The sequence below is a fragment of the Halyomorpha halys genome, unplaced genomic scaffold (assembly GCF_000696795.3).
Source record: "Halyomorpha halys isolate HHAL.00 unplaced genomic scaffold, Hhal_1.1 Scaffold29.1, whole genome shotgun sequence".
In the NCBI taxonomy this organism is placed as follows: domain Eukaryota; kingdom Metazoa; phylum Arthropoda; class Insecta; order Hemiptera; family Pentatomidae; genus Halyomorpha; species Halyomorpha halys.
In genome coordinates, this window is record NW_027115892.1 from 720,276 (window position 1) to 731,680 (window position 11,405).

General features: G+C 30.8%; 1 protein-coding gene across 1 annotated transcript in view; it reads right to left on the reverse strand.

Moving 5' to 3' along the window:
* Positions 1 to 2,814: 2,814 nt before the first annotated feature.
* LOC106684450 (uncharacterized) overlaps positions 2,815 to 11,405 on the reverse strand; it is a 12,178-nt gene continuing 3,587 nt past the window's right edge. The window contains exons 3-6 of the mRNA XM_014426544.2: positions 10,757 to 10,975; positions 6,319 to 6,380; positions 5,864 to 5,935; positions 2,815 to 3,766 (exon numbers count right to left, since the gene is read on the reverse strand). Of these exons, the coding sequence (XP_014282030.1) occupies positions 2,908 to 3,766; positions 5,864 to 5,935; positions 6,319 to 6,380; positions 10,757 to 10,975 (1,212 nt within the window). The 3' untranslated portion in view covers positions 2,815 to 2,907. The remainder of the gene's footprint in view (positions 3,767 to 5,863; positions 5,936 to 6,318; positions 6,381 to 10,756; positions 10,976 to 11,405) is intronic.

An 11,405-nucleotide genomic window follows, 5' to 3' on the forward strand; every position in this document is an offset into this window, starting at 1 on the left:
TAAGTATCGAATCTGTTCAACAGGCATTAGTGGTGTATTTAGAAAGGATACTGTAGGACAGGAGGACAGAGGTTTACGACGGAGAGTAAAGGTGATCTGGTGGGATTTCAAAAAACTTTAAATTCCAAATGTAAATTATCAATTCTTCAATCGATCTAGAGCTACTCACCTTTTTGCAACTAATACAAGGGGGAATAAGCAAGGACTACAAATCCTGTGGCATATGTGAAATGAAAGAATCAACTTATCAATATTTCCTTCTGACAGTTCATCATGAAATTCTCATGTAAATACTTCAGATCCTCTAGTTTTCCAGGAAGTTTGCTGTCATTATGTCTCGAATAAATATCCTAATAGAACGGTCATAAAGTTTTTTGGGAAACATTCGTTATGTGGTTTCTGTTACTGCTCACGTATTCGAATCAGCTGACTCTGTTTCACACGAAGGTCCCATTCTATCCTCCTGGCAGATATTAGATCTAAATACTTGATTGAGCTATAAAATTTAATCGAGTGGGTTTAAGGAACAGGTTTTGTCCGTGACACAATCTGCAGCGCAGTCAAGCCGCAAATCTGTGAAGCTTTATATATTATCTTTTAAAATTATTTTATTGCTGTTTAAGAAGCAGGAAACTAGATCGAATTAGATCCATCGTCTAAATCAGAATAAAATATATAATTAGGCATCCCAATAATATTTCATTTTATTTTTAATATTTATATCATTCGTCTGCATTAATTTTGTTCCAATTCAATTGGCTATATTCAGCTACCAAGTGATCGAAACTAAACTTATTACCAACTATGATTGCTAATATTATTTAAAAAATTATCTTATAGAACTTTAGTTCTGGAACCCTAATGCCACAAAAGATGAACCACAATTTTATTTTTTCTAAAATTAATCCATAATTTTTTTTTTTATCTTTTGGTGTAATAAAAAATCAAGCCTGAGTAAAAATGAAAGTTTAATGTTCAAAATTAAATTAATTTATGCTAGGGTAGTATTAACCTTTCATGAGTGAGGTGGGGTGTGATAAATCCCCTAGCAGCTGTTAAACATTTCAAACACACCTGTGCACTTTGAACTCATATCGCTCTTCATAATTCGAGTCATTTCAGGATCAAAGTGAGACATTGAAAATTTACACGGTAAGAACTATTTGAATACATTGGGGATTGGGAAAGTTTTTTATTCAGGGAGCTTATTCTTAAATTATTTTTTAAGCAAGTGTTGTTAATTTCTAAAGTTTCTGCTAACTCCTCATTTGATTTGAAATTTAGAGCATCAAACCGACAAATCATTCGCCCATCAGATTAAAGTATCGAATTTATAGCGGCCAAATGAACTGCTAAGAAGCCCACTGAAGAAGTTACAAGTTGTCCTTAGAGACGAGGTAAATGCATATCATATTCCACCATAAAATTTGGAAAAATACAGAAATGTTTTGTAAGGGATGTTTGAATCGACAGAACGTTATTTTTTTTTCAATATTGTAGATTAAACAACATTTGTCAGCAATTTCAAAATTGTATTCATTTCATTTTGGTAAATAGCAAACAATACAATATCGCTGCTTTGTTTGTTGTTGGTGATTTGATCGCTGGGGACGGACTGTAGGAAAACCTTAGTTGAGAAAAGAAAACCCTAGTATACAACACTATCCTTGGAATACCTCAGATTCAAAATAAGATCAAAAGTTTTTTAAAATTTGCTATTAACAAAAATAAATGTTTGCTCGACAGTTTCTTAGCAAACACATTCGGTTATGAAATTGCTGATAACAAATTGAGTGATTTTGTACTTTTACTAAATTGTTTTCTTTAACGATGAATATTTCTATTTTTATAAATCCTTGAAACACTCATATTCATATATCCCTTAATTTTAGGATTAAAAAAATAACTTAAATTATGAAATGTTGTTTTTTAATAATTAAAAAAAAAAAAATGTATACCCACCTTCTTGAAACTATTCAAAATTCTCCCGCTTCCCTCTCTTTCTATGTTAAAGGTTAATATATTTTGGATAAAAATGTGAAAATTCTTTTATAAGCCATTAATAAAAACTAAATGACAATTTTTACTAAATTTATTAGCAAACAACAGTTGGTTAGAAACACTGGCATTTCCTCCATAGAATGTTGGTACAGGTAAGTTCTATTACTGCTTCTATACTTCTTATCCTCTATGGAGGATATTTTAAAATCGCATTCGACTAGAAACTGTCTCAAATTTATGACAGGAACTGTAGAATTTGAACTAAACAGTTTATACGACACTGGTTCAATCTGGGCTAGAATGGTAGCTGAAATGCAGTAAAATATACTTTCACCTATGGCTTTACACCAAATAAGACAGTACTGTCACGACAGAAAATGTAAACATTATTGTTTTGAGTAAAATAGGGAAATGGCATGAAAAGTAAGTTGATGAGATTAATCTCAATCCTTGTGAATTATTACCCTTAGAGTGTGTTACTCCCTGTATGTTATCCCACGTATACTTTGCGTGAAGTACGCCCTGAGTCCTCATGCTGATGATCAGTTATGCTCTGATTGACTCTTTATATGTAGTCGAAATATGTTCCATTTTTCACCTCACTTATTTAAACAATAAAAATGTGATTGTTTTGTATTTTTATAAGTGGTTAATGAAAATATATTGTTTATTTTTGCATATCCCACTTTTAGACCTCATACCTGAAATCAGGTGATTATTAAAGGTAAATGAGACAAATTAGCTAGGAGGGACCTTGCGAAAACTCTTTAGAGCTTTGATATTTATGAACAATCGATATTAGAAAACAAATAATGAAAATTGACAACTTTTATTTTTATAACATTTAACTTCTAAACAAGGTATGAAGATTTGAAACTATAACTATCTTCGACATGAGGCTAGAAGCTAATAAGGGAGCATATCGCTGAGATACCATTGGAACCGCGGAGCGCTGAAGAGAGATTTGATGTAGGCGTTGGTGGAGGCTTGGGCTAGAGCATAGGCGGTCTGCCCGGCGTTGTTGCTAATGTAAGGGTCAGCTCCGTGGAGAAGCAGCGCCGCTGTCGACGCAGCGTTCACGCTACTTATCGCCAAGTGCAGTGGCGTGTTGCCGTCCACATTAGGAATGTTCACGTTTCCACCGCAGCGTACCAATGCTTGCACCAACATGGGGTGGTTCCACTGTGACGTGGCTGCTATGTGCATCACAGTGTTCCTTCTGTTTTCAGAGTCACCGAGGTTGGGATCGATCCAGCCTTCGATGCACATCTTGGAGAGTTCGACGTAATACCCGTTGGTGATGTAGCTCCTTGCTGTGCGTTCCCTGTCGACGAGTCTTCTCCAACCAGCGAACCAAGCCAGAAGCGTGTTGTTCATCATACCAGGGATATTAGCGTCGGTGGCTACGATTCCTAACTGGTAGGCTGAGGTTCCGTAAGTGTTGGTTATGAAGGGGTTGGCCTTGCCTAGGAGTAAGAGCCCCGTCATCCAGTTGTCATTCCTCCCGACCGCTAAGTGGAGGCTAGTGTTCCCGATGGTGTTAGCGGCGTTCACGTTGGCTCCGCACTTAATGAGCGTCATGGCTGCTGATAGGTGTCTGCCGGGGACGGTCAGGTGGAGTGGAGTGTTGCCCCCATTGCTGACATCAGCCGTATTGGGGTTTACTCCTTCGGCACAAAGCGCTGCGATTGTAACGTCCCAACCTTTCGATGCTGCTTCGTGCATTTCTCTTTCTTTAGTAGTCAGAGTTTTTATTTCAGGAGCTCTGTAAAATGTAAAACAAAATATATATAACTTGAAGAAAGCTAAAATTAGGGACAAAGGCTAGTGAATTAATCGGATTATGATTTGTTTTTAAAAAAGTCTAAGGCGTGCGCCCACCGAACCTGGGAATAAGGCAGTTTTTTTTCCCCATTATTTTATAAAGAGGACTATAGCATCTCTGGCTCCTTCAATATTTTTTAGTCATTTACTTATAAATTGGACCGTAAAAAAGTTGAATAAATGGTATAAGTAATAAGGAGACCTCACTTGATCTGAAATGACGAGATTTAATAGATATCGGAAGTTAATATAATTATTTTTCTTATTATTCTAATTATTTATCTTGATACCTATATGTTGCAAAAAAATTCCCTCGGATTACTGTAGTTTGAAATTGCTGGAATATAATCAAAATTACAAATAATTATAATGGCATCAACTTGATGATCTACTGTGATTGTAATTGTGGTCCCCCAATTACAATCTCTAGCTACTTTTCTATGAACTTCTAAACAATTTTAATATAATTACATGTTATTATAATTGGGAAGTAGAATCACTTGACACCAAAACGTCAAAAATAGGTTTTACTGTGGCTCTAAAATATGCAAATAGAAATTGCTATCTTTTTTACGGTCACGCTCTGGCATTTCGAATTATTTTAACATATAAGGGCCCCTGCACATACAAAACTCATCAAAATTGGCGAAAATGAAGATACAATCGATTTTTAAACGTTTCCGATTTCTTCCATATTAGGATTCCTTTGTATGTTTTTGAAGATGCTGAAAATGAAAATAAAATCGATATTAAGATTGTACCTTTGGGTTATCGATTTCATTCACTTTTGGGATTTCTAACGTAATGGGGCCCCTTATGTTATTTGAGTTGCTGAAAATAAGAGTAATCGTTTTCAGCAATTTCAAATTACAGTAAATAGTGAGTAATTGTGATCTCTTTTTGCGAAACACTGGGTCTGATACTAAAGAAATGTTGGGATAGTGAAATGAAGGTTAATGTGATTACATGATAACTATTACACGTAACGTAAAGGTATAGTGATCTAGTTGGTAGCCTTTAGTTCTGCACATAGTTTTTCTCTACAAATTTTCTTTTAAACCTACTACAAAATATACTAATAGTTAATTAATTAAGTTAATTAGTGATAGATTAAACGTATTAGGCCCAATGGACAGAGGGTAATTCCTCTTGGTATGAACAAAAAAAAACTTATTATTTAGACTTTTAAGAGTAATTTCGGGTAATTCATGGTCATGTTTTATGTTAGTATTTTATTTCGATAAAGTTTGTCATGAAATCATCTGTTAATGTTACAATTTTTAAATATTTGCAATTTATTAAGTAATCAGTGATTTGTGGATTATTTCATGATCTAATTTTATCATTTTCAGCTGATGAGTTCATTTTTTCATTACGACGGGTTTCATAGATTAGATTAGATTAGATTTTTATTCAGGGCAATCAACATCTAGGTTATTACACCCTTTTTACTTCATCTATCTTCTTGACTTATAGTTGAATGTAGACTATTTCCTTTTTACACTGGTCGGTATTGGTGGATTATATTTTAGTATAAAGTTGTGTTTCTTTGAGAAATTTTATTATTTTGTCTATGGATTCTTCCGAGTCTTTAAGGGCCAATTCTCTTGTTCGTGGAATTTTATTATTTTCGAAGGCTTGACGAAATGATGAGCATTCTTCAATTATATGCTTTATTGATAATGGGGAATGACAGGTTTGGCATATAGGCTGGTCCTCTTTTGTGATTAAGTGAAGGTGAGTTAATTTGGAATGTCCTATTCTTACTCTTGCTACAACCACTTCTTCTCTTCTGTTTCGACGGGTTTCATATACTGCCCTTAATATTTGTATTGTAGGCCTCTATGAAAGTTTTGTGAAATGATTTAAAAGTTTTTTGTAAAAATATAAATTAAAGAGAGCACGATGTTTGTCTAAACATTTGTTTCGTCATATCATCAAGTAAGACATTTAAATATCACTTTAATATTTCTGTCGACACTAATCTTAGATTGAAATGAAACATTTTTAAAAAAGTTAAAGCAATAAAAATAATTACTTAGTTGTCTTGGGCCTTCTTGTGGTTGTTGATGTTGTGACTGTACTTGCTTGTGTTGTTGTACTCTGCGACCTGAAAAAGTAGTAATTATTAATAATATAGAATATTCAACAATTTTTTTCCTGAATTAAATCTAAATTGGATCAGAAAAATGATATTTATATAACACTTTTAATATTAATGTTGAGAACCAAATTCATTTGTTATAAATAGATACTGGATAATTGAGCAGTAAAAAATCAAAAAACGTGCGAAATTGTGCTACAACACCTCAAAATGTGCATAAAAAATTTTATTTGTGATATTAGTACTGTGACGAGTTTGAGATTTTCTGTTGAGGTTTTGAGTTAGAGAACTAAAGAATTGCATCTTTGCACGAAAATCCAGCCTCTATTTATAAATATATTAAAAAAAAATTTCAATCTAATAAATAATAAAGATGATTATAGTATTACCATTGGTCGTAGGCAGGATCCCACGGGTAAAGGTTTCGTTTGCTACTGCCAGTTTTATTTACCTGAAACAATTTTTTTTTTTTATCAGCCATTACTCATACTATCAGATTTTAGGAAAAATTAGGTTAAAAAAAAAATTTATTTGTTTTACAATTTTCATCATAATCAAAATTTGAGAATTAGATAGATTTCTCTACCTTTAAATAATTGCTAATTTATTTAAGAACCACCAGTCTGTGGTAGTCCTCAGTTCAAACACTGTTTGATTTATTTCACTATCGTTGAGTTTCCTATTCATGCTAAATAGATAAATAAATAAATAATGCTAAATAAATAAATGCTAAATTAGTAGTATAAATTAAAATGGTTATCATTAATTATTAATTCTAAATTGCATTCAATACACGAAATTGAAAAATATGTATGCATAATTTTTAGGATTTAAACCCAATATTTATTCAGAATTTATGCAGTGGTATAAAAAACGAGTTGAGCGATATTATTTTTATCTTATTGAACTAATGACACAGCAGTTTATGCGCCTTGCAATTTACATCTTTATAATATAAATTTTAGGTAGATACAAGTATATATCAAAATTAGCAATTATGAATGCACGAATCTTATCGAAGAAACATTAATAATTTTTTTTAAACAAAAATTAGAGAAACATTTTATAAACGAAAAAAAAAATTTTAATTAGATATAGTGAATGTAAACTCCTCTTGTTTAAATTTTTTTTCTATTTAATTACATTTAATAACGACGTTTTGGAGCTGTCACCCCATCATCAGTTATTTATAAACAAATTCACAATATTCATCCTATGCAAGCAACAATTAATAAATATACCACAATTTTTTTTTTTGGTTTAGAGACTTTTCACAAATTCAAAGCCAGGGTTGAGTAACACAACAAGAGTGATTGTAAAAATGTCAAAAATATTAACACAACAGCACTGGAACAATATTGAATAAAATTTAATCATGAATTTGATTTAAAAAATCCAAAAATTGTAGATATAGAAAACCACACAAGAAATAGGAAAATAACAGAAGCAATACATAGGGAAAAAAACTTGTAAAAAAAAAAAAAAACTGTTATCGAAATTAATGGATGAACGCATGCCTTTAATTATTTAATTATGTGCTGATTTTTTAGGGATTAATGAAAATCTCCCACGTTTTAAGTGTTTCAAACACTTCTACTATCGGTTAGCACATACGTCATAAATAAAGCATCTAAAAATCTCACGAAATCAAGATCAAAAAAAGGTGTCTATAAACAAAGAGACTAAAATACAATGTTATGTTAGCAATTGTATAGATTTAATTGACAATTATCACTTTAATTTGTTAATTTAGAATACTTTCCATAGAAAAAAAGAGAAATGTTTATATTTTATCTTTAAAATATTTAAACTCAATTTTTTAACACAGCTTAGGCAGTGAAAAAATGAATGATGTAGCAAAATAAAGTCACAAATTTTGTGAGACTCACAACTTAGTTTTTTTAAAGAAAAAATCCCCAACACATAAAAAACCGCCAATAAAAATGATTTATTTATGAACAAAAGTAAAATATAATAAATAGTTCGCCAATATTTAGTAAAATATTTTTATATTTAAAAGAAAAAACCTTGTCGGAAAAAGGACTTCACAAATTAGAGTAAAACATTTTCTTTTTCAAGTGTATAAAAAGAAAGAGGGTAATAAAGTATGATAAACTACTTATGGCCGAGATTTCACTTTACAGGCCCTAAAATCTGAAAAGGAGAAAAAATTGTGAAAGATAAGAAATGATGAGGACAACTTTAAAGATCTGGTAAGAAATGACTTGGACACTTTTAATCTGGGAAAACCAGTTTAGGCTGTCATTGTCACGGAGGACAAACCTTCAATTTAATAAACTACAATCTGAATAAAGAGGTTACGGAAAGAAAAGTAAACGGATTAACAAGTTTTAATTATTTTATAATCAACTATCATATAAAGAAGTATTACGTATCATCAACATTGTTAAATAAATTAATAGGTATAGATTTTATTTTATCTGTCAATGATATTTTAGTTTGTTTCAAGATTATTGTAGTAGTTAAAAATGTAGGATATATATTTTTATTGAAACATATGAAATTCAAAACATGGAAACAAAAATAATGTATATTTTTAATTATTATTTGTGATAGATTGGCTCTGGTTTCATAATTCAACGAAAACTTATGTTTTGGAAAAGATTGATGTGAAATGTGAAAATGTGATGTAATTTAATAAATTTTCCTTAAGATATTATAGGACTTTATATATTAAATTTATTTAACGTGAAGGTTAAATTTAATTCAAATATGTTAAACTCATAATTTGTACTGCAATGTAAAACTAAAAATATTAGTTCCTGAGGAAAAGGAACATGTATATTAAATGTTGTAGTGAGTGTCAGCTCAAACGTGGACTTTATAAATGTTTGAAAGAAAAATAATTGATTTAAGATTGAATTTAAGATAAAAGATAAACTGCTCGTAGATTCCGATTGCTACAACACTTACTTGACAAACTCTAAACTTCCCATTCACTACAAAAAATTAGTATACACTACCATAATCAGACCAATTTGGACATATAGAATTGAGCTCTGGGGCTCTACCAAACCATCAAATTCCTCTCGCATCCAATCCTTACAATCCAAAATCCTACTTAAAATCCTTGATGCTACTTATTACGTTACAAATAAACTCATTCACAAAGACCTTAACAATCCATTCGTTGCAGATTTGGCCCAAAACAGATATGCGTCTTTTCATTCCAAACTCCTTACCCATCCTAACCCATTAATTCTTAATCTTTCATCCTTAACAATCCCTGATAATCTTCTGCTCGCGTCTGAAAAGAAGATTGCTACGGGACCTTTAATGCTTGAAGTATCACCAATGGGTGGTTCCTTACCAAGATTTTCAAGTGTATATGAAACATGCAATATATTTACTTATTGTATTTATTATTTGTACACTTGTAGATCACATTAAATTAAAAAAAGAAGAAGATAAAAGCCGCTCCAGTTATCGGAGTCTCTATCTTTATTTAATTTCTAAGTTATTTCTAAATTAAATTAATCATATTAGCATAAAATCCTACCAATCTAATTTTAGATCATATTAGACGATAATTTAAAGATTATTAAAAAAAATCTTAAATTTGAGTTTAAAAGTTTATGTTTTTTTTCTTGCAAATATTTACTACTTCCAAGGTTGAGTTAATGAATGTATTTTCGTCTTATTCTTTATTTTTTTCTTTTTTTTATCATTGGCGTGACAGATCGATGAGGTCCAAAGCCTCGCTGGATGTACTTAATAAATAGATCGCGCGTTTCCTGACGTGGTTTTCATAGGGTGGGTCCGTCACTCCCACGCCTATTTTTGTGAGTGCCACCCATTGGCTGATAGGCCTCGCAAATGCCCGGGGGAGATTGTGAGTGAGTATTGCGTAATTTTTATGCTTGAAAAAATCCCGGGTTAGCAGACAGGCGCGTTACCACGTTGATACCGTCACCCCTTATTCTTTATATAATCTTGAATATCGAGATTAAATCAATACGATATAATGAAAATTATTAAAGTTATGACTATTTTAATTAAATTTATATTAACTTTATTTCATATCCTTTTATTTCATACTTTAAGGATTATTAAAAAAAAAATAATTACTTTGGTTTCTAATTTTATCTTAAATTTGTTTTTTCTTCCTAACATTTACGAAGACCAAGTTTGAAATGATAATGACTACAGCGTTTGATAGGATTGTTTCTAAATTCATTTCCATCTTATTTTGTCAATTTTTTGTAGTATAGTTGTAAAAGAATCATTATTAAACAATACAAATTATCAATGTTATGATTATTTAAATTACTTTAACCTTATTTAACAATTATTAGTACTAATTTTTTAGTCGTTTCCTGCCAAAATTAAATTAATTTTATTCCACAGCTTATTATTCCATATTTTAATCATTATTTAGAAAAAATAATTGCTTTGGGGACTGGAACACATTTTATGTTTTTTCTACTAAATATTTTCGAAGACCAAGTTTGAGACGATATTTATTGCACTATTAATATCCTAAACGTATTTTATTATTAATATGTTGTTGTTTTTTTTCTGAAAATAGGAATGAAAAGATCACTATGATATAATGAAAATAGATTAACAACTAAAATTCTTTTTTTTAAAATCTCAATTATGAATGGCTATGAATTTTGAAACATGATTGATAAGATTGCTTTTGAGTTTCTTTGGTCACAAAATGTCTTTTATAATATATTATATCAATAAAAATAATATTCAAATATGTTAAAATTACTAACTGGCAGTTTGGATAGACGATAAAAGTCATTACTTTAAAGTGTCATCTGTGTAACCATTGTTATATATGAACCATAACCTTACCGAACTACGTTCGCTTCCAAAACTGTCCAGCTCGTTCTCCTTCAGTTCTTCGTTTTCCGCTCTGAGATAGTCTATCTCATCTTTCATTCTGTCGAAGACCGATGTGATTTGTCCTATAGCCTTTGTTCTTTCCTCCTCGTCTTGTGAAGACTTCAGAATTCCTATAGCTCCTTTGAAGATGGCTTCTTCTTTTTCCAGAAAGCATTGTCCAGCCCGGAACTGTCAAGTTATAATGAAAGCTTCAATTATTTCTTAAATATAGATATCAAAATTTAACAATATATTCCCTATTACTGATTGCCTAAGTTCGTGGCAGTTTGTAATGTTCATCAATATATAAATAAAATGTTACAATAAAAAAATCAATATATTCTAATGTTGAGTTGTTTTAATATGTGTATTGTAACGTATACTTAAGTTTATTGTTGAGTACAGCGTAGGAATAAATTTTAAAAATAAATTATGAATCATTTCGTTCTTTAATAAAAACTGCCAACTTCCCAAATAATAGTTATGGTTACATTAGATCATTAGACTTAGACATAACTAGTTAGATCAAAGTTATCATTATTTATAATTTTCAAAATTTGAAGATCTGTCATATGATATATGTGCCAGAGGTCTATGGTTATAAAAATAAAAATAATGT